Source organism: Curcuma longa, chromosome 20 (genome assembly GCF_044706935.1).
Source record: "Curcuma longa cultivar G26 ecotype Majalengka, Jawa Barat chromosome 20, ITB_CL_G26_1.1, whole genome shotgun sequence".
Lineage (NCBI taxonomy): Eukaryota > Viridiplantae > Streptophyta > Magnoliopsida > Zingiberales > Zingiberaceae > Curcuma > Curcuma longa.
Window position 1 is genome coordinate 4,190,653 of NC_133880.1, and position 23,290 is coordinate 4,213,942.

Consider the following 23,290-nt stretch of genomic DNA (forward strand, 5'->3'; position numbering starts at 1 on the left):
GGTTTAAAAATCTTGAATTAATACAAACTGAAATCACCTTATGCCTGAGAGATAACAGAAGGATAATGGGTGAAAGCTATTTCATCAATAGATCAATTATAGGTGGTAAAATAACAACTTAAAAATTTTTAAGAGTATTTTAAAAAAAGATATGCATGTTGTGTGTTACTCATAACAGATAACAGATAAGTATAGAAAATAAATTTAATATCTGATTAGAAAAAAATTTAACTGATCACACGTAGTGAGATAAGGTTGGATTGTTGTTATACTAAAAATAGATAAAGCCAACATGAACAGAAAGCTTACGTCAAGGGTCCCTCCATTGATGGCATATTCGTGGCTCGTCAGTCCATTTGATGCATATTCTCGTGATAGCAAACTCCCAGATCTGGTTCCTTGCGACACTACAAAAACCAAATGAGGTTAAAAAAAGTACATGAACAAGATTTTCAATGCAAATTATCTAAAACCATCTTAACATAGCAGACACATACATCCACAATCATATTCAACTGAGAAAAAGTGAACCATTGGCAAGAAAGAAACATCAAAATCATCCAATTACAGTGAAGAAACTCCAACGTGAACAAGTTAGTACATATCTCGGTATCAGTAACCTGAACATATACAAGTTGGCATTGCATGATACTACAAAACGTAAGCCCATATAGATTCTAAATCCATAACTAAAAAGATACAATAGAATGAGAAAGCAAGAAGAGCAATAAGGACCCGCATTCTCACTAGTAAAATAGCATATGAGCTTCAAGGATGCTATCACCAGCAAAGGAGTAGCTACAAGCAAAGGGATGATATTAATTTAATTATCTCAGTTCTGTTAATGAGTTAAGATAAAACAAAAGAAACAGTTGATTCTAGTGGTTAGCATTTAACCACATCATACAAAATCATAATATCTTTGTACAGTCATTGTCTTCCCTAAACTGTTGGGTTGTTTCCCTAACCCACTTGTCAAAATGCTCAAGGCTATGAATCAACTCCGGTTCCGTCTGCTTCTCCAAATTTTATCCCCTTGAAATTTTCTCTCCAGTGCATAGATTTGGATAGAGGGCGAACGTTGATTCTTCTTGTTCCTTTCCAGAAGCAACAAGAAGCTCAGATGCAATCAATGTGCCCAAGCATCATCATTCATCCTTCCAATTTACTTTGTTTTAAGCATAGTATTACCTCTTCTCAGGTTGCCAGCAGCTATGCAAATTGTCAGTTGCTGTAGAAGAAATCATAATACATAAGACACATATTCCTTGTTTCCAACTTATAAAAGAATCCAATGAGACATGACATTTACCAGCTGTAGGCTTCTGCTCAGCTGTGGGCTTCACAGAAAACGGTGGCAGAGACATATATGAGAACGTAGTAGAAATTGGAGATCGAGGAGAAGCTGAGGCAGACTGAGCTGCTACAGCTAGCTGAGCAGCATTAAGAAAGCTATTTGGTGGCAAACCCTTCAAATTATTAGCTGCAGCAAGAGAGTTTGCTGCCATGGCTTTTGTTGGATCTGATGCGGTCGGAACACCAGCCAATGTAAGTGCTGATGAGGCACAAAGGGAAAGCATACCGGAAGAAGATGGACCTGAGTTGTGTTGCTGCTGTTGTTGAGTTTGTCTTGTTTGTTCATATGGCCTCTTCTGATAATATTGAGCTGCAGAAGAACTGGATTGAGCACATTGAACTTGCTGCAAATTAGGATTAGAAAAGAAGAGCTGAGCCTCAGAAGATTGTTGTTTTGGTTGCTGAGGCTGTTGCTGTTTAGTGGTCGAGCTGGGGGCAGGAAGTTTCTGAGGATGATGACCTAGATTGGATGCCATGTTTGGGTTACTCATGTTTGACTTTGAGCTGGGGCTTGATGTTGACTGCTTTACATTTGTTTGCTGAGTTAGCAAAATTGCAGAAGCTTGAGGGCTAGGTTTTAAGTGTGCAGATGCTCTAGGGCTGCCACCAGCGCTCTTTGAGATTGAATTCGAGGGTGATCCAACAGACGCTGTGGCAGAAGATGGAGATGGACTGCCACAGGCCCCAGAAAGGTGTTGACCTCCCTGCTTATTTCCATTAATGCCAAAGGATATCTGAGTTTGGTGGCCTTGGGAGGGAAGAGACTGTTGGGATGCTCTGCCTTGCAGTTGGAGGAAGTTGTTCTTAACCACTGGAGAAGGTGCTGCTCCACCAGGATCTACACCTCTTCCAGCAGACGACTTGCCCTGAGGCCAATGGATGGGATTTCCACCTTGTATAAGAGCTTGAGGAAACCCAGTTAGAGCATGTGGGAACTTAGTGATTGTAGAACCTGCAGGCAGACTATCATGGTGAGCACCGATACTGTTGCCTGAGTTTGAGGGCTTCGAGCGAGAGGAAGCAAGATGGTGCTGCATCTGCAGCTGTTGCTGCTGGTGCTTTGGAAGATGAATTAGATGTTGCTGTTGATGGGAATTACCAGCAATGGTTGTGGCTGTGAGAGAAGTACTGGCTGGGATGATGCCTGCAGAATGGTCAGACAATCTACTTGCTGGAGGTTGAATGGGGTTAACTGGTCGGGAAGACACATCAGTGATATTGTTGCTCAAAACAGATGTAATCACAGGTTCAGCATCAGCTTTAGCAACTGAAAGAGAGGATTTCTGAACACCCTTGCTAGCCACTACAGTCTTTCCATCCGCTTCATTTATATTTGTGTTCATTAACTCCTTCCCATCTTCTGATACATGGTTGATCTTCTTATGTTCAGTAGCTTGAGCTGCGACAGCTGCTGCCATCTGGTAGTAACCATGCCTAAAAGTTTCAGGAAGGCTTTGCAAAATGGCATGATTTTGTGCCATGGAGAAGTCAAGACCTGGTGGTGCATTTACAACGCCACCAAACGATGCAAAAGGTACTGTAAAAGCTTGAGGTAGCAACTCTACCTTCATGTTCTGCTTCTGTTGTGCCTGTTGATAGATCGGCTGCTTATCGGCATGACTCCCAGCATTGCCCATTCGAACAGAAGCTGCAGTAGAAACACAGGCAAAGTACTTAAAATGAATTAATATGGAAATTCTTTGACATAAGTCTCTTCTGAGATTGGGAAATTGTACCATCTGCTGGGTGGAGATTTGCATCCACGCCCTTGATGCACTCTTTAGGACGAGCTTGCTGGTGCAGGAGATCTTGCCTCTGAGTAGTGGCTGGGAACCCATTAGTGCTTTGCTGTGAATGCTTCTGTGTGGACACACTCAAAGTGCTTGGATTCTGGTTGCTTTGTTGAACATGAGGCGATGATTCTGCTTGTTGCTGTTGATGTGGCCGTAGTTGTGGGTGAAGCAAATGAGAAGGGTAAAAAAAGGGCATTGGTTGAGCATTATTCGTTCCTCTAAATGGAGCCCCTGTAAATTGGGAAGGAATAGGAAATGGATATCCATTGTTCTGCAGAAAGGCCACGTACTGAGCATCATTTGTAGACATATTTGCAAAACTCAAGTTCATCGGAGTTGCCGATCCACCAGCTCCACTGCTACCCACAGATGAACTGATAGCAACAGATGTCCGCACCTCAGCACCAAAGCTACTAGTTGATTTTGCTGCCCCAGCTCTACCAGCACCAGCTGCAGCAGCAACAGGCTGTAGTAGCTGTGGTTGGTTTATGGGGAATATGAATGCAGGACCATGCTAAACAGATGGTAAAATCAATCAGCAACAGATTAATTATTTCTTTTATCGATTCAAACAAGGCTAGGCAAAGAGAATCCTTACTGGAATATTACTCGCAGATCCAGACTGAGGCATTTGCTGGAGAACAAGCTGCTTTCTCTGGGCAGTTTCTGAGATTGTATTATTGGCTTGTAAGATCTTCTCCTGTGATGCATTTTTACCTGTGTATGATGAAGCTGCTACTGGTGCCCCTTTCGTGTCTTGCAACGTGCCTGCAGTCGTGCCAAGGAAACCTCCCTGCATTTGATTTCCAGAAAGAGAACTGTCCAAAGGTAGAACCACATTCTGGTTATAAGGCTTAGGCGCATAGAATGGTGCAGCTCCAGCTGCAGCAGTCCAGAAACAATTCATCTTTGCAAACTTCTGGTAGTTGGATATCATCTTTGCTATAAAGCAATGTGTAACACAGCGGTTCGGACGGGGATGAGATTGTAGAAATGCAGCAGGTGGCTGCAATACAAATTATGGGAAGCAGAGTGTGAGACTACCACGGTGAATTATTTGGAAAGTGAATGTGCGAGCAGAGAGAGAGAGAACCTGCAAGGAACTGGATGAATCTGCAGTTCCATTAATTGGAGCAGCGATCTGCAAAGGTGGAACTTGACCCATGTATCTGAGGGTGACAAAGATGAATAATCAAAATTCAAAACCGATCCAAATAGTCCCAAATACAGGATTAGTTGCTTACCCGTAAGGAGGAAACGCCCCTGGCCAAGGCCCAACTGTCAATGGCATATGGAGCAAGGATGCTGATCCTAAAAGGTCAAAAACAAAAACAACAAATGAAAAGAAAAAAAAATCTCAAGTGAGATAACCAAGTAGCAAAAGATCAAATAAGAATTATTTTTAACTGTTGGGGAAAAAAATCCTCACCAGATTTCTCCTGTTTAGGCTCTGCTTTAGGATCTTTAGATTTCTGCTTAGAAGTTTGATAAAATCCAACATCCTCTTTCTTAGGCTTCTCCAGGTCAAGTTGAAGCTCCGGGGTTTGCCTGCTGACTGCTTGCTTCTTCAAACCAGTATCTTTCTCGCCTGACTTCTCAATCTGATGCTCATCTTTCATCACTGCAACCTCTGCAGGCTTTTCCTCTGTCTTATCCTTGCTCAATTCAGGTGCCTGATAATGGTAGCAGTGAATTGGAACAAGTCAAAATAATTTTTACCAGCTTGTGGTTATTTTTTGGTAAAACCTCCTACCATCTCAATATCCGGGCTCTGTAGCTTCTGATCCGTGTCAAGGACATTAAAGTCATTCCCCTCTGGAGATAACTTTCCAGGAAGAACCTGCAATAAAAACACATCTTTTTCAAATAAATTGTCCATGACGAAATCTTGTAAAGACCTTCAAGCAACGCTGACTCACCATGAGATCGAACTTAAACTTTTCCTCCTTGATTCTCTGGGGCGTGCTGTAACATTGTCAATGGTTTGAGAATTAATCATGAATTTACTAGTAAACTTTAACAACCTCCAGAACTTACATCGTTTTAGCGGTAGTTTCACACAGGCTGACGTCCACGTCTACTCTTGCTGATAGAACGAGTTCTTCCCTATTTTCCACCCTATCTCCCTTATTGGACCCTCCTGTCGAGGGAAGCGGATCTTGAATCTTGCTATTCTCAGCCTTTGCCGATTCCTGCTGTTGCCCGTCGGCGAGCCCATCCTGAGAGACCGAAATATCAACAGGCTCACCTCCAGTTTTCACAGTAGGAGTTGCAGTGTTGCTTCCTGATCTTGGCGATAAACCTTCCGGATTCTCAGATTCCACTTTGGGAGCAGGTGCAGATAAACTCGAGATATTATGTAAAACCACTGGACTCGTGGGGCTTTCTTCTCCAAACTTCACGGGTCTTGGTCTTTTCTGCTTGGGAGCTGAGAGGGAACGACAATTAGAGAAGAAAGTTTCGTTGGAAAATCAAGGGTGGAAGAAAATTTGGATGACAAAACCCACCAATCGTGGGCAACGACGCTGAATTAAAACATGAAATGGACGAAGGAAGTGCAGATGCATATGCTGCCGGAGACGGAGACAGGGAGCTAGGTGATGAAACTCTCGATTTAGCTTCAGTGCCCGATACACCATCTATATCCCTTGAATCCATTTTGTTGCCATCTTGCTTTGCAAGAGCGTCGAATTGCCTTGTCATCCCAAACAAAACCTCCGCGACCTCAATCTCGATTTCATCTTGGCACAAGGATGTCGATTTGGAGAACTTTGGCCAGTGTTTCGCTCCGTTCATCGGCTTCTGATGCCATGTTTACAACAACAAAACATAAGGAAAAAAATGTAAATCATTTGAAGCTACCTAAGAACAGATGAAAGAGAAATTATCAGAATTCAACCAACCATCTTTTTCCGAAGGGAACCGTTGGAAGAAGATGGAGAAAGTTGGGTGGTGGAAGCAGGACTTAGCCTAGAAGGCGATGCGGAAGCCTGGCGAGCGATATGCTCACTACCGCCAGCGCCAGCTGCACCTCCTCCTGTAACTGGAGGTTCATGCGCCCTTTTCGTAGATGCTGGAAAACGAGGAGAAAACAACGATTAGAGAAGGGGGAAAGTAGAAATTTTTTCCTGAGACTTTCTAAATTTATCGCCACATGCAACTCTCCGTTCCCTACCTGAACGAGCTTTCCTTGGTACCGGAACGCCGATCATCTCGTCTGCCTTCCACTTCACCGCCTTTGGCAGAAAGCTCTTCCGGGGCAGCTGTTGGTGCTGGAGGTTTTGTTGCGGCGAGGAAGCCGCCGCAGGATTTGGCATAGGAGGAGAAGACGGCGGCAACCGCGCAGGAACCGACACGTATTCTTCATCTTCATCCTCGTCATCCTGTTCCATACTCTCCTCAGAGCTCTCATCGCCTTCATCTCTATTGCTTCCATGAAACAACCTCTCCCCTCTTCTCCCCCTGCTCCGGCTGGATCTGTCCCGATCTCGATCTTTCTTGGCCCCTCGATCCCGCAGCCTCGTAGATGTCTCAGGAATCTCCATCCTCCCATCCTCTTCTGCCCATCAAAGGAAAAGTTAGAATCCAAGGAAACCAAAAGAAAAAAATAAGGAGAGAAAAAAAAATACATATTGAAAACCGAACCAGGCGAGACTCTGAAGCTGCTGCTGCTGCTGCTGCTCCTCTGCCTCCTCCTCGACGACCCTCCGCCACTTCCGTTTGTCGCCGGCGCCGCCATGGTCCCTTTCCTCGCTTCACGATGCCTCTCCATCTGTCGTTGTCATCCAATCAGATCACCAGGTCATCCCCATCCTCCTATACTCCACCCGGCCAGTTCTCTCCGCACTCCAGCCGCCGTTCTACTTCTTTCCCGCCCAAAAGGCTCCAGATCCAGGCTCCCTTCAGCTCCGAGGTGGCCGGAATCCTCACACGAACTCAGAAAAATAAAGGAAATATTCCGGGCAGATCTCTTCTTCTCTCCACCCTATCTCTTCTCCTTCCTCTTCTCCTTCCTCGCCACTCCCTCTATCTTATGGTCTGCTACCGTCGCCTCCTCCAGCTGCCCCCCATCCGCTTCGCCTCCCTTTTGTCACTTGCTGAGCCCGACCGAGGCGCCTTCCGACGGCCACGATCGCCTCCCGCTCCCTCATCCCTCCGCGCTCATCCCTCCGGGCCCACCATCCCATCCGACGGCCCCGACTCGGCGGTGCCACCGTGGCGCTTCCGCACGCAGTCAGATCGATAAAATTCGCCACCGCGAAAGGCCGCCCGCCCGCCACGTGTCAAGCCGCACGGCCAGTCGCATAGTTCCTTCCCTGCGACGCTACGCTCCGCTGCTCGCCCCGTCCCCGTCGCCCACGCGACCCACGTGTCGCGCAGTTTGTGCGGTTGGATCCGGCTTCCGACGTGGCAGTCGGGAGCGCGTGCTCCGGGACTTCCGAGGCAGACAGAGTCACTCGCTGCGGACGCATCGTACGGTCGATATTGCTCTGGAGATGCTTCGGAACGAACAACTACCGTCTCGGCCCAACTTCTGTCGTCGTCAACGTGTCCACGTGTCTATTAGTGGGATCGCCTGGTCCCACATTCCACCAGTCCACACAGCCGAACACTCCCATTTATTATTATTAGGTCAATATTTTTATTAAGTAATAAAATATTGTTTTGATAGCGAGGAAAAATATTATTTTAAGGAACCAAAAATTTAAAAAAAAATTGAATAGTTTATTATTTCATTTGCTACCAAATCCTTCGAGATGAGGCAAACATTTATAATATTGCGCGTATGATTAATGCACTAAAAAAACCCATTTGATATTTAATAGTCTTAATTAATTAAAAATAAATTAAGTAAGATCCGTGACTCCATATATAAATTCCCATACCTACTTAAAAAGGCAAAATTACATTTCAAAGAGGGACCCACGTGAATACATAAAGCTGGGTTTAAAACGAAGTATCTCTATTTAACAAGAGATGATACGTGTACTCAAGACGTCCCACACGATCAATTTGAAATTCAGCTCCCGGGGCATAGGTGATTTGGTTCCGACGCAGCAGATTTACAGAAGAGGACAAGGATTCGAATCCTGACGAAGCCAGGCAATACTGCATCGTAACCAACTGCACTTTCTGCAGATGGTCGTGGGGCCGACCGTGTGGGGCCGCTAAGGTGGCGGATCCACCTTTTTTGCAGAAGAGATCAGAAATCCAATAATATTTAAGACCTCAAGTGGCAAACTCCATTTGTGTAATTCATCATCTAGCGATTTTATATAATTGATTTTATAATCATCTGTGAAGAGATAAATCGAGAAGTTACAGTTAACCATAATAAAATAAGACTTCATCAAGATTCGATCCTTATCCATTTTAAGAATTCTACTCTGTCACAACCAACTCAACTATGTCCCGAAGACTATCCTCCCCTACACGATATAATCAGGGTTCATTCTCATACAAGATAATTTACCTAATGAATAAGGAATCATTGCACTTGGGGACAAATTGAACAAAAGAAAAAAAAATTTACCCTCCTACTTACTGCCACATGTTTCTGGCCCACCCAATCATTTATAAGGCCTATTTGATTAACTAGTAGAATAAATAAAATTTTGATACTAATAAATTCAGTCCTTAATATTCATAAACCAACCTCATAACAATCAATTCACAAATTTATCTAAAGTTTTAATAAAATCTAATTTCTTGTATTTTTTATTTAAATATATATAAAACGACTATACAAATGTATATTTTGCATATTACATATATATTCTTAGAATTTTAAATTTCTCTCTGAAACATGAGATAATAACAAAAATTGCATTTATTTGATCAAATATTTCGACTAAAATATAATGACAATAATATCCCCAATTGACCTCAGTAGTTTTTTAATCCGGATATTAATTTAATTGCTTCATGTAATTAACCACAGTCAAACTTGCATCAGCAATTTCATATAATATTTATATATATGGTGTTTCCTGGTGCCATTATTGTGTGATTCATTCAATTCCCTCAGTATAAAAAAAACAAAAAGTGAGCAAAGCATTAATTAATGCTCTTCTTTATCACTTGTTCTTCAACTTTAATTTATTTTCTCACATCTGTAACAAGAAAAATCAATCCCATTCCTTGCACATAATTAAGCTATATTAGAATTCGTACCTTTCCTTCCACTTGTTGATTTCTCTTGGGAGACAATGAATTAAATATAACCACCACACTGCTAGCAACCCTTGAAGAGATAATATTAAATTTGAAGCACACATACGGTTCTGACAAATCAAGTCAATTCTGTAATATTTTAAGTAGATATGGCAGTTGGCATGGCAATTTAAAATTGCATTACAATAGATGTTTATTGGTTGATGGAGTGAGTAAAACTAGTGCTTCTTTTTGTGTCTAGTTTAACTTTTGCCCTACTGTAAAATGTCAATTTTACTATGATTGTACTCTTTCTGAGCTAGGTAGAGACTCTGTTTCATGAAAAAAGGAAATGATGAATCAACTTCAGCTAACAAAACAGAAGACTGAGTAGAAAAGCATCTCTTGTTTTGTAAACAATGCAAGTGTTATATTCCTTTGCAAACAATGTAAGGAAACAATGAGCACTCTCTGTATGTATCATTCAAGATAAACCTCATACCAGTTAGTTGAACATGAGCATGATGGGTGTTACGGTCGTAAGGATACGGGCCCGGATCCGACCGAGAGACACGGCCGAGTCGAGTCAGTCATCCGGGAGCAGTCGATCGAAGCACTGGGGCCCGGATCCAGGTCCTCGGGTAACCGCCCGAGAGGTCTACATCCCAGCCCGATAGCCCGGTGCATCCGCCGAGGACACGAAGGACCCTGCCGAGCCGACTCCCAGATAATCCGAGTGGGTGGCATGTCCAACTCATCCGGAGAAGTCGGAACGCTCTAGCCTATGTCGCGGATAGCCCCACCAAGCCGACTCCCATATAGCCCGACTAAAGCAGCATGCCCGACTCGACCCAGGGGGTCGGGACCGAGTCGTACCGTCTGTCACTGACCATTCTCTTTTCTTGTCCTACGGACCACTCCCTCTGACAGGCACGCCGCCAGGCAGGGCCACGCGCCGTCTCAACGTACGACACGGTCCACAGTGTACCTCCTCATTAAAGACAGCACTCCTCCCAGGTACGGAGGGTACCCTCAAGGTAATGTCCACCTTGCTTCGTCCGTGGTACGGACCGACTCGCCCTTATATAAGGCGAGCCCCTGTGAAGGGACCAGGTATGCGCTCACAGTTTCTCACTTTTCTCCACTCTCGTTTTCTCTCTTGCCGTCACTGACTTAAGCATCGGAGTGGTCTCGCCGGCCCCGCCGGCCGTCCATCTCACGGTATCTGTGGTTGCAGGTCTTCGGCGATCGTCAGCCAGTCTCAGCCATTTTCCCGCACAGTGCCCCTGAGGAAGTGTCGTGTGCGCCCAGAAGAGGTTCTTGACGGGAACAATGGGCATCAGTTTTATCGATCCATGTCCGAATCAACCTGCAATTGTTCACAAACCGGTTTTGTATCGTACTCGAGAAGACTATGAAGAAGCAACTGTAGAATTTGATACATTAATCTTCTAAAATACTCTGCCATTCCTTTCCAACCATACATGATGAACATAAACAGTGAACATGAGCTTATTATAGGTGTCCTTAATATAACTAGCTACACATTTGATCTGTTTACTTGCTCGTTTAGTCACCAAGAATTTGGGTTACTCATTTACTATGAAATCAACAATTATGTTCTCTAGATATCCAAGATCAGGATCTAAGGAAATGGAATATTAACTAGTGCAATATTGTTTTGAACTTGTTGCTATACATTGTTGCATCTTCACTCTTTAAGTACATAGCGAAGTGCATTTGTATTTTACATATAAAATTGCATAGTCACAAGTCCAAAGAACAACCAATGGAAGGAAAAAAATTGTCAGTTAGCCAAAGCATAAGCTATCAAGCTAGTTAAGTCATTTGAACTTTACCAGAAAGCATGTAAAAGAAATGCAGGGCATTCTTTTCACCTATCGAGATTAACCAATCGACCTAGTGACTTTAGGTTAAGCATTCTGTGAAACGTAAGAATGTAGGTTAAGGCCCAAAATAAATAAGGTCGACGGGTAGCTTCTATATGAAGAAAAGTTATAATCATTGAAATAAATTATGACACTCTTAAAGCACAGAAAGTAACTAAAAAGACCATTACGCAACGAGATAAATAGATGACCATAACAGCAAGGAAAAAGATGTCAGTATAAGGCTATTTCATAATACTATAGCTTAGTCTATGAAAGAGTGTAAACAGAGTATACTAACAGAGTGATGCAGCACCAAGTAGAGGTGTAAATCGTATAAGGCCACTTCATAATCCTATAGCTTAGTCTATGAAAGAGTCGGGGTCTGCTCATGGGATCAAACAGCCAATGAGGTAAGGCCTCTTTTAATGGAGACCTAATCCTCATTGGCAAGTTGTACAATAAGAGGAAGGAGGTAAATTGGTAGATACTAATTTAAACCATTGTTATGGAGAATTGAGAAACAGGTAAATTGGGGATTGAAGCATATGGGATAAGAGTATTCCTTTTACACACTGGACTGCAGGATGACTACCAAAGTATCATGTAATGCAACTGATCACAAATGGGTTCCAATTTGAGAGGAGCAAGAAATACAAAGTTGATGTTGATTGGACGCTTCTTAATGCCTAGAAGAGTAATGATAGATTAGTTAACAATGGTATTGTACACCAAAGTTGCATAGAACCACTATGTTGGTGTAGCAGTTGGTGGGTGAAAAGAAAACTAATAGTGGTATAGCTTTGCTCTCTTAAAAATTTGATAGGGGTCAGCATTTTGAACTACAAGAATGCCCTTACAATTTCTAAAACCATGATAGCGAATGTGTCCTACCTTGCCTAATCTTCGCCCCTAAGGATTGTCAAAAGTATGTAGTTGACTATGATCTGGTCAGCATATGAAAGGCGAAGAGCACTGTTGCAGACTGTGGGCTGTGGACTGCAGCGGGTGCAGCATGGACAAACTGACTTCCATCAAGCTCACTGTGCAATCAATGAGCTTAGTGGGCAGAATCTGCGATAACCTACAATGTGGCTGAGAGGTTGTGGCACAAAGGATTGAGCGGAGGAATACTGAGTAGCTGAGGCTGCAGTCCAAGTTCTGGAGGATGTACTTCCAGATAAAAGGAATGTAATGGCAACTGATGCCATCTTTTTGTTGAATATTATCATGAAGAATCAAAAAGAATCAGAGGCAAAGCAAGAAGAGATCGGCGAATATCAGGTAGGAGAATATGCTTGATTTCCTTCTTTACAAAATCGCAAGGCATCAAGCAACAATAATAAAGGAATCAACAAACAAAGGATTACAGCAATTTCCATGCATATCATGCAAGGGAGGGAGATTGAAGAAGGGATAATAAAAAGTTAGTGACAAGTTTGGACCCTGAATTATAGGTCTTAAGAATTTAAATCACTAAAATTATAGAACCAAAACAGAGTTATGATACTCATTAGTTGACAAGATTGGCAACAAAGAAAATAATGGCCAATAAAAGTTCAGATCTTACTTGTTCATCTTCCCTTGCACACCCCTGTTCCCTCAACAGACTTCCTGATCCAAGTCCTGTGTTTGATTTCAAAACCACCTTTGAATTTGAGACAACGAGCAGGCAAATAAATCTGAAAAGGGAAGACAGAGAGAGAGAAAGTTTAATGAACTCTAAATGTAGCCAAGAATGTGATGAAGAATCACTGCATCAGAACACTACTGCTGCCGCTGCTGCTGCTGCTGCTGAGACATCATCAATGACAGAAAGAAGCAGTCCAATAATAAAATTGAGTAGACAAGAAGAGCATCAGTATGTAGTAGATACCTGCAGCTCTTAACCGTACTACTTATAGATCACCCTGCAGCACGTCAGAATCCTTTTTTTATCTGGCGACAAAGCAGCAGAATAAATTCTAATCCACCTCGCACAGTTATTGATAATGAAATCAAAGACAACCTTGATCCGTTGCCCACAACGCCGAGATTAAGACGCGAGGCCCCCACGCAAGCCCGGAGAAATCTGTTGGCTGCATGGAAAAGAAAGAAAGAGCCAAAGCCACAAGGAGCAAACTCCAAGAAACGCAGCGACGCCTGGGGTCCGCCACCCCACCCCCACCACGAGGCGAACGGTCCCACCTCCAAAGACTTGAATAATTTACCATAATTATTGCACGGATAATGATCTAGTTGGAATCTCACGTTCACAGTGGCTGGTGACGTCCATGTCAGTGAATGATCTTGACACGGAAACCGGACAATAAATTCTAATAATTGAAGATTGAATTGGAAAGCAGCCCCACAGCAGGGATCTTGGATATCTGATAGAGTGGGTGGGTGGCGCAGCCGGTTGTGACTCTCTCTCTCTCTCTCTCTCTCTTGGATATCTGAAAGAGTGGGTGGGTGGCAGAAAGTGGGTGGGTGGGCAGAGTCCACATAGCTTTCAGCACAAACATCCATAGGTGGACATCAATCTTTTCTTTCAAGAAAAAAATCTCAGCTTTGGTCCCTGCCAGCATCATGATATTTGTAATGAAAAAAAAAATCTACCATTTTTTAAAGTGAGTTGTTAGAATCCATTCATTACCTATGGTCCACTTTTGATTTATTTTCCTCTATTATCTCCTTCATGAGTGGACCTGAGTGGATATAGCTGAGGCGGCATGGCATGGTGCAGGTTTTAGTAAGCATCAAATGTCATTGTCACAGTATGAGCACTATATATATTGTGAAGAGCTGAACAGGCCAGAGCAGAGCATTGAGTGGCAGAAGCAATTCACTCACCTTGTTTCTTGATGGAAAAAGCATCATCCAACGCCGACACACATCTGGGAAGATCAATCCGGTAGTGGAAGAGTTGAGTTCGCATGTAAGTGCATTGCCGCAGAGCGGTGGCTTGCTGGATCAGTGTAGAGTAGACAACCTCCTCAACTTTCCTAGCTATCTGGATCTTGTCGTTGAGGGAAGGATGAGATGTTGGTCTCTTGGCGAGGGGGGCACGAACATCCCATTTGCTATGCAGAAGTGTGCAAGGTTGGTAAGTCAAGGATAAGGATGGAGCTGTTTGTAGAAATGCCCCAGATGGATGAGGGTTGAAAATGGCCCCATGGCCCCGCCACTTGCGCTGCCTTTCTCATTAAGCAAGCATCTTGGTCAAGCAGACGTGCTGTGCTACAATTTCTGCATAAATACTAGTTCTTAAAATCTAGATTCATCAAGTAGCAGTTGTTTTTTTCCCACAAGATATTAAAAAACTGCTACTTTATTCGCTCTTTTAAATGACTTTTCTGTCATGATGTGCTTTTCTTGCCATAGATCAGAAAAGGATGGATTAAAACACACCATTTAACTGGATTAAGCAGATGGATTACGGAATCAATAAAGTGGTCCAAAAGTCAACATACCAAACTTATTAATTATTTGGTCAGAACAGCAGGTCAATGATTTTCATCTCAAAAAAATATATTAAAATGAAATGCGGAAATGAATTCTTACCAGACCTTTGAATCAGTCTCACTAGAAAATGCCAACCGACCAAGTAATCTGTATGGGAATAAAAAAAAGAATTAATAATACTTCTTAAATTAATACATGTATAACACTGTTTCTTAGATTCACAATAAGAATGAGGACAAGGGCAGCACTCTCACTCTTTGAGCCACTTGTAGGCAGCCCTACCTGCAGTACTCGATGCTGATTAAACTTTTCGTTAGCACGTAATACACAATGGTTGCCCTCTCCAGAAGTGCATATGGGATGTCTTTGGAGCAGAGCAGTGCAATAAATGAGTGGACTGATGGGATCCAAGATGTTTGGTTGACGTTTCTTTGGGGGGGGAAAAAGTGAAAAGAATGGCATTAGGTTTGTCTAGGACAACCAGCTTTAGAGCTCACCTTTGCAATCTGTTTAATCTTTTTTGGTGGCACCAACCGAGACAAGTCATCTGGTCCACACCAATCAATAGCGCCATCCATGCTTGACCATCCATAGACACTCTTCCTGCAAAGATTACTTTATAGCCATCAGAGGAAAAAATATATATATGTACCCCAGATAAAATTGATAAAGAAATGCTGAGCTATAATGAAACCATGGGCCACCATAGCACTAAAGAAATTGTGAAGTAAAGCAATAATGGAGTAGGAAACTAGCCATCAAGTTCATGTGACCCCCCACTTGAACAATGCCTCTGAGAATTGAAGATATGCAGTTTTATTTCATAATGAAGAGGCTCCTCTGGCTATTTCTTAACCACTTCATGTCTGTAAGGACATTGTTACCCACCAGATTTAACGCAGCATGAAAACAAATTTAATATTTGATGAACAAACACTAGTGCCAGCAAGGACTTTAGAGCAGAAATGTTTGGATGGCATATTCATGTGAAAGCTAAACTCCAGGACCTTCCTGCCACACTTCAACAACAAAATTAGTTTCATTAAGTAGATCAAGATTTTCAAAGTAAGCTTGACACATGATATAACAAAGAGACAGAAATTTGATGAAATTAGACGATTAGCAAGAGTGAAAGACCAAAGCATCCAATTACAATGAAGAATCCTCTAACATCAGCAAACTACTCTTTTTTTTCCCACTATTGCTAAAGATTCAAGGCTACGAACATATAGAAATAAAATGTACACACCAGATATCAAAACACAATTCACAATTAGGTAGCACCAATTAGAAATGAGAAGCTAGAAGAATGACAAGGATTCACCTTTTCTCAAGTAAAATAACATCTATGCTTCAAGGATTTTTAACCAACAGGACACAAAAGATGAAGCTTACACAATACATAAATGAAGTATATCAAAAATTTTCATAATGGATCAAAAAGTGTTCCAGCACAAAGAACAGATATTCATATGTAAAAGATGAGGAACTACAAGTAATGTGATATTAATTTAATTATCTCAGTCCTGTTGATGTGCTAAAATAAAACAAAAGAAACAGTTGATAATGGTGGTTAGCATTTGGCCGCATCAAACGTAAGAGGACATCTTTTGTACAGTCATTGTCTTCCCTAAACTGTTCTGTGCTCTCTTTAATACACTGTCAAAATGCTCAAAGGTTATGAATCAGCGCCATTTTCCCCTCCACTTCTCCCATAGATTTCAGTGCCCTTCAATTTGTAATCTCCAAACATGAGTTCCATAGATAAAGCAGAGGACATTACTATGGGAAAGCCAAGTCCTCTCGTTTGATTTCAGAACAGATGCAAGGAGCGCTTGATGCAGCCAATATGCCCAAGCTTCATTCGTCCTTCCAGCCAAAGTTGCTCTCGGCTGCCAGCAGGCTTGCAAATTGTCAGTTCCTGTATAAGAAATAATGACAACATGAGACACAAATATATATTTAGTTTCCAACTTTTTAAATAATCCAATGGGACATTACATTTACTGGCTGTAGGTTTCTGCTCAGCCGAAGACTTCACAGAATATGGCGGCAGAGACATATATGAGAACGTAGCAGCCATTGGAGGTCGAGGAGAAACCGAGGCAGAGTGAGTTGCTACAGCTAGCTGAGCAGCATTGAGGAAGCTAGTTGGCGGCAAACCCTTCAAATTATTAGCTGCAGCGAGAGAGTTCACTGTCATGGCCTTAGTTGGATCTGGCGTTGCAGGAATGCCAGCCTGTGCTAGTGCTGAAGGAGCACAAAGGGAAAGCATACTGGAAGTAGATGGAACTGAGTTGTGTTGTTGCTGTTGTTGAGTTTGTCTTGTTTGTTCAGATGGTCTTTTATGATAATATTGAGCAGAAGCATTGGACTGAGCACATTGAACCTGCTGCATATGTGGATTAGTGAAGAAAAGCTGAGCCTCAGAGGATTGCTGTTTTGGTTGCTGAGGCTGTTGCTGCTGTTTAGTGACTGAACTTGGAGCAGAAATTTTCTGAGGATGATGATGCCCTAGAATGGATGGCATGGTAGAGTTACTCATGTTTGATTTTGAACTAGAGCTTGATGTGGATTGCTTTACAGCAGTTTGCTGAGGAAGCAAAATAGCAGAGGTTTGAGAACTGGGTTTTACAGTTGAGGATGCTCTGGGACTGCCACCAGCACTCCTTGAGACTGAATTTGAGGGTGATAAAACAGCTACTGTGGCAGAAGATGGAGATGGACTGCCACATGCCCCAGGAAGGTGTTGTCCTCCCTGTTTATTTCCATTAATGCCAAATGATATCTGAGTTTGGTGACCTTGAGAAGGAAGCGATTGTTGGGATGCTCTGCCTTGCAGTTGGAGGAAGTTGTTCTTAACTACTGGAGTAGGTGATGCTCCAGCAGAATCTGCACCTCTTCCAGTAGATGATTTGCCCTGAGGCCAATGGATGGAGCTCCCCCCACCTTGAATAAGTGCTTGAGGAAACCCAGTTAGGGCATGTGGGAACATAGTAATTGTAGCTCCTCCAGAAAGATTCTCAGGGTGGACCGCAACACTGCTGCCTGAGCCTGAAGGCTTTGAACGAGAGGGTGCAAGATGGTGTTGCATCTGCAGCTGTTGCTGCTGGTGCTTTGGAAAATGAATTGTATGCTGTTGCTGTTGATGGGAATTAGTAGAAATGGTGGTAGGTGTGAGAGAAGTACTAGCTGGAGTAGTGCATGCACGGTCAGATGATCTACTTGTGAGAGGTTGAATGAGGTTTACTTGTCGGGATGACAAATCATTTGTACCGTTACCAAGAACAGTTGTGATAGCAGGATCTACATCTGCTTTAGCAAAAGTAAGGGAGGAGTGCTGAGTACCCTTGCTAGCCACTACGGCCTTTCTGTCCTCTTCATCATTAATATTTGTGTTCATTGACTGCCTAACTATAGTTTTCCCCTCTTCTGATACATGGTTATTCTTCCTCTGCTCTGTAGCTTGAGCTGTGGCAGCAACCGGAGTTGATGCCATCTGGTAGTAACCATGTCTAGAACTTTCAGGAAGGCTTTGCAAAATGGCATGGTTCTGTGCAATGGAGGAGAAGTCAAGACCTGTTGGTGGACTTACAGCCCCACCATAGGATGCAAAGGGTATTGTAAAAGCTTGAGGTGCCAATTCTGCCTTCATGTTCTGCTTATGTTGTGCTTGCTGATAGATTGGCTGCTTATCACCATGACCCGCCGCGTGAATAGCAGCTGCATTAGGCACACAGGCAAAGTTCTGAGGATGAATTGGTTCAAAAATTGTTTGACTTAGGATTCTCTTCTGAGATTGAGACATTGTACCATCAGCGGCAGAGGTAAGACTTTCATCCACACCCTTGCTGCACTCCTTAGGATGACCTTGCTGGGACAAGAGATCTTGCCGCTGATTAGTGGCTGGAAACTCATTAACGCTTTGCTGTGAATGTTTATGTGAGGGCCCACTCAGAGTGCTTGGATTTTGGTGGGTTTGTTGAACATGAGGCAGTGAACCTGCTTGTTGCTGCTGCTGTGGTCGCAGTTGTTGTGGATGAAGCATGTGAGAAGGGTAGAAAAAGGGCATTGCTTGGGCATTACTTGTTCCTCTAAATGGAGCCCCTGTGAATTGGGCAGGAATAGGAAAAGGGTATCCATAGTTCTGCAGAAAAGCCACGTACTGAGCATCATTTGGAAGCATATTAGTGAAACTCAAGTTCACCGGAGTTGCTGATCCACCAGTTACACCGCTACCCATTGCAGGACTAATAGCCGCAGATGTCCGTATCTCACCATTAGAGCTAGTAGCTGATTTCGCTGCCCCAAGTCTACCAGCACCAGATGCTGCAGCAGCTGGCTGTAGCAACGGTGCCTGGTTTATGGGGAATATAAATGCAGGACCATGCTAAATAGATAGCAAAAATAAAATCACAAAAAATTAATTATTTCTTTTAACAAGATTTCAAACAAAGATGGGCAAACAGAGTCCTTACCGGCATATTACTTGTTGATCCAGACTGGGGCATTTGCTGGAGCATGACTTGCTTTCTCTGGGCAGTTTCCATATTCGTATTATTAGCTTGTGGCATCTTCTCCTGTGATGCACTATTACCTGGCAATGACGAAGCTGCTACTGGTGTCCCTTTAGTGTCTTGTAATGCGCCTGCATTAGCACCTAGCAAAGCTCCTTGCATTTGATGTCCAGAAAGAGCACTATCAGAAGGTGGAACCACACTTTGATTACAAGGCTTAGCTCCATAAAATGGTGCAGCTCCAGCTGCAGCAGTCCAGAAACTATTCATCTTTGCAAACTTCTCGTAGTTGGATATCATCTGTGCTATGAAGCAATGTGTAGAACAGCGCTTTGGACAAGGATGAGCTTGGAGAAAACCAGGTGGCTGCAAGAGAAGTTATCAAAAGCAAGTGAGACTCTACTACTAAGCATGCTTTAGCATGTGAATGAACATGCAAAGGAAGAGCGAGAGGAGAAACCTGGACCAAACTGGAAGAACCTGCCGTTCCATTTATTGGAGCACTGGCTTGCAAAGGTGGAACTTGACCCATGTATCTGAGGTGAAGAAGATGAGTAATCAAAACTGCAAAAACCAAATTCAAATGAATCCTGGAATACAAGTCAATTGCTTACCCGTAAGGAGGAAAACCCCCTGGCCAACTTCCAACTGTCAAAGGGGCATGTAGAGAGGAGGCTGATCCTAGCAAAAAGGGGGAAGCAGAAAGATCTCATATCAGATATCCTGGTGGCAAAACATCAAACGAAAATTATTTCAACTTTATTTGGAGAAAAAAAGTCCCTCACCAGATTTCTCCTGTTTGGGCTCTTGCCTAGGATCTTTAGTTTGCTGCTTAGCAGTTTCCATTTTGTCAAAGCCAACGTCCTCCTTCTTAGGCTTCTCAAAATCATGTGGAAGATCCAAGGTTTGGGTGATGACTGTTTGCTTCTTCAAATCAGTATCTTTCTCGCTAAACTTCGCAGTCTGATGTTCATCTCTCATCACTGCCACCTCTGCGGGCTTTTCCTCTGCTTTATCTTTGTTCATTTTCAGTGCCTAATATTGGTAGCGTCGAGTTAGAACAGGTCAAAATAACTTTTACTGAATCATGGTCATTTATAGTAAAACCTCCTACCATCTCAATATCCGGTGCCTGAAGCTTGTGATCTCGGTCAAAAACATTAAAGTCATCCCTCTCTGGAGATAACTTTCCAGGAGGAGGAGCCTGCGATAAACACGCATGTTTCTTCAAATTAATTACTGAACGACGAGATCTTCTAAAGACGTTCAAAGAAGCGCATCCACTCACCATAAGGTCAAACTTAAACTTTTCCTGATTAGGGCTATCGGACGCACTGTAACATTGCCAATAGAGTCGGGAATTAAACATGATTTACCAATAGAAGTTAATGACATCATCAAGAACCAGAGCTTACTTCTTCTTAGCGGTAGTTTCAAAGAGGTTGACATCCGAGTCTCCGTTTGCACGAGAAACAAGTTCTTCTGTAGTTTCCACCCTGTTTCCCGAATTCGACCTGCCTGTCGGAAGCAGATCATGAATCTTACACTTCGCAGCCTTCGCTGACTCCTGCCGCTGCACATCCACGAGCCCAGTCTGAGAGACCGAAGTGACAAGTGGCGCACCTCCATTTTTGACAGGAGTTGCAATGTTCTTCTCTGAATTTGGCGATGAAACTTCCGGCTTAATCTGGTTCTCGGATTCCACTTTGGCTACAGGTGCAGATGAACTCGAGTAATTATGCAATACCACTAGGCTCGCGGGGCTTTCTTCGTCAAATTTCACGGGCCTTGGCCTCTTTCGCTTTGGAGCTGCAGAGCGAACAACAACAAAAGTTAGAGAAAAATATATTTTATTTTCCTTTTACCCTTTTTCTTTTTACCACAAAAGGAGGAGGTACATAGAGAGCACAAAACGCACCAACTGTGGTCAGCGAAGCAGGATTAGAACATAAATTGGAAGAAGGAAGTGCAGCTGAATATGCTGCCGGAGACAGAGACAGTGAGCTAGGTGATGAAACTCTAGATTTAGCTTCATTGCCCGATCCACCATCTATATCCCTTGAATCAATTTTGTGGCCATCCTGCTTTGGAAGAGAGTCAAATTGCCTTGTCATCCCAAACAAAACCTCCGCGACCTCAATCTCGATCTCATCCTGGCAAGATGCCGATTTGGAGAACTTTGAGGGCCGGGGTTTCGCTCCAGTCATCGGCTTCTGATGCCATATAACAACAATAAAATAAACATGCCAAACATTTAAAGCTAACAGATGAAAAGAAGAAAAGTTAGAAGAATTCGCCAAACCATCTTTTTTCGAAGGGAACCGTTGGAAGAAGATGGGGAAAGCTGGGTGGTGGAAATAGGGCTTAGCCTTGAGGGCGATATGGAAGCCTGATGAGTGATATGGTCACCGCCTCCACTGCCGCCGCCTCCTGTGACTGGAGGTTCATGTGCCCTTTTCGTAGACGCTGGAAAACCAAGAGCGAACAACGATAAGCAAAATAAGAGGGGGAAAGATAAGATCCTTGTCTTGTGAGGCATTCTAAATTTATCGCCACAAGCAACTCTTAGTTTCCTACCTGAACGAGCTTTTCTTGGTACAGGGACGCCGATCATCTCGTCTGCCTTCCACTTAACCGCTTTTGGCGGAAAGCTCTTCCGGGGCGGCTGCTGGTGGTGGTTATTATGCTGCTGATTTTGTTGCGGTGAAGAAGCAGCCACAGGATTTGGCAGAGGAGGAGAAGACGGCGGCAGTCGCACAGGAACCGGCATGCCCTCATCTTCATCCTCCTCGTCCTGGTCCATACTCTCCTCAGAGCTCTCATCGCCTTCATCTCTGTCTCTGTTGCTTCCATGAAGCAACCTCTCCCCTCTTCTCCTCCTGCTACGACTAGATCTGTCCCGATCTCGATCTTTCTTGGCCCCTCGATCCCGCAACCTTGACGTGTCCGGCATCTCCATCCTTCCATCCTCTTCTGCGGAAGAAGCCACCAAGTAAAGAAAAAGTTAGAATTAAACTGAAAACAAAAACAAAAACAAACGAAGAAGACCCAATCATGGAATCGAACCAGGAGAGTCTCTAAATCCGCTGCTGTTCCGCTGCCTCCTCCTCGACGACCCTCCGCCACCTCCGTTTGTCGCCGCCGCCGCCGCCGCCATGGTGCCTCTCCTCGCTTCACGATTCCTTTCCATCTCTCCTTGTCATCCAATCAGATCACCAGGCTCTCCTCATCAGTCATCCTGTCTTCCTCCACCCGACCAGATCTTCTCTTCCCAGCCCACCCCCGCCCACAAACTCCAGATCCAGCGGCCCCTCGACGGAGAGATGCCTCAATCTAGAGGGATCCTTTCAAGAGGACAGGGAAAAGGGAATTTTCCGGCCAGATCTCCTCTTCGTCCTGGCTCCTCCTCCTCCCTATCTCTTCGTCTGCTCTCCTTTTCTCTCTTTCCCTTTCTCGCCACTCCCTCTATCTTATGGTTTGCTACCGTCGGCCCCTTCAGCTGCCCCACTCGCTTTGCCTCAATTTTGTCACTTGCGGGCCCGACCGAGACGCCTTCCAACGGCCACGATTGCCTCTCGCCACCTCAACCCTCCGCCCTCTGCGGCCCGATCTCCCGAGTCCATCTGACGGTCCAGCCTCCCAGGTGCCACCGTGGCGTAATCCGCGCGGTCAGATCAGTAAAATCCGCATCCAAGCGAACGACACACCGGCACGTGTGCGTCTCCTCCAAATGCACCGCCCCGAAAATCTTCGCCACGACCGGCGACAGCCAGTCGCAGGATGGGTCGCATAATTTTCCTCTTGCGCAGCTTCGCACCGTCTCTTTCCGGCCCCTCTCCTCCCCGCGCCGTCCCCGTCGCACACGAGGCCCACGTGGAAAGCGCGCCGGAGCGCATCGGACGGTCGATATCGCAGCTTCATCCGCATCGAGTAGGTTTCTGCCGTTGGATTCCTATGCTGACGTGGAGATTGAGATCGGGCCAAGCTGGCGCCCTCGCGTCTCGTGACCGTGAGTTCCGAAGCAGGTAAGTCCGTTGGCATGGATAGATCGTACGGTGGAGGGTGCTCCAGATATGCTTCGGGACCAGGGATACTGGTTTGGTTTCTCTCACATCTATTTCTGCCCTCCTTTTGTCGT

At 44.0% G+C, this 23,290-nt stretch overlaps 2 protein-coding genes and 1 long non-coding RNA gene across 8 annotated transcripts; all 3 read right to left on the reverse strand.

The window, feature by feature from the left end:
- Window positions 1-795: 795 nt before the first annotated feature.
- LOC141813200 (protein TIME FOR COFFEE-like) lies at window positions 796-7,203 on the reverse strand. Of its 2 annotated transcripts, XM_074701116.1 has the most exons (15): window positions 6,795-7,203; window positions 6,325-6,708; window positions 6,053-6,222; window positions 5,657-5,951; window positions 5,187-5,577; window positions 5,069-5,114; window positions 4,903-4,989; window positions 4,579-4,822; window positions 4,394-4,460; window positions 4,243-4,318; window positions 3,748-4,155; window positions 3,093-3,663; window positions 2,922-3,004; window positions 1,313-2,774; window positions 796-1,231 (listed from the first exon to the last, which is right to left on the reverse strand). In XM_074701116.1, exons 1-15 carry the CDS (start codon window positions 6,919-6,921, stop codon window positions 1,188-1,190), a joined length of 4,455 nt encoding a protein of 1,484 aa, XP_074557217.1. In that variant the 5' UTR covers window positions 6,922-7,203; the 3' UTR covers window positions 796-1,187. The 2 variants fall into 2 exon arrangements, with proteins under 2 accessions (XP_074557217.1, XP_074557216.1); XM_074701115.1 differs by having other exon boundaries at window positions 1,313-3,004.
- Window positions 7,204-9,413: 2,210 nt separating this feature from the next.
- LOC141813995 (uncharacterized) lies at window positions 9,414-13,057 on the reverse strand. 2 transcript variants are annotated; one of them, XR_012600420.1, is made up of 3 exons: window positions 12,963-13,057; window positions 12,762-12,873; window positions 9,414-10,671 (listed from the first exon to the last, which is right to left on the reverse strand). It is a non-coding gene; the product is annotated as an uncharacterized LOC141813995 (long non-coding RNA). The 2 variants fall into 2 exon arrangements; XR_012600419.1 differs by having other exon boundaries at window positions 12,947-13,057.
- A 3,022-nt stretch (window positions 13,058-16,079) lies between these two features.
- On the reverse strand, window positions 16,080-22,580 carry LOC141813208 (protein TIME FOR COFFEE-like). 4 transcript variants are annotated; one of them, XM_074701133.1, is made up of 14 exons: window positions 22,219-22,580; window positions 21,730-22,125; window positions 21,455-21,618; window positions 21,071-21,365; window positions 20,568-20,961; window positions 20,441-20,486; window positions 20,267-20,356; window positions 19,938-20,187; window positions 19,767-19,827; window positions 19,613-19,688; window positions 19,114-19,518; window positions 18,449-19,025; window positions 16,637-18,358; window positions 16,080-16,556 (listed from the first exon to the last, which is right to left on the reverse strand). In XM_074701133.1, coding segments are annotated over exons 1-14 (4,602 nt in total). In that variant the 5' UTR covers window positions 22,343-22,580; the 3' UTR covers window positions 16,080-16,554. The 4 variants fall into 4 exon arrangements, with proteins under 4 accessions (XP_074557234.1, XP_074557233.1, XP_074557232.1 ...); XM_074701132.1 differs by having other exon boundaries at window positions 19,767-19,833; XM_074701131.1 differs by having other exon boundaries at window positions 16,637-19,025.
- Window positions 22,581-23,290: the final 710 nt, after the last annotated feature.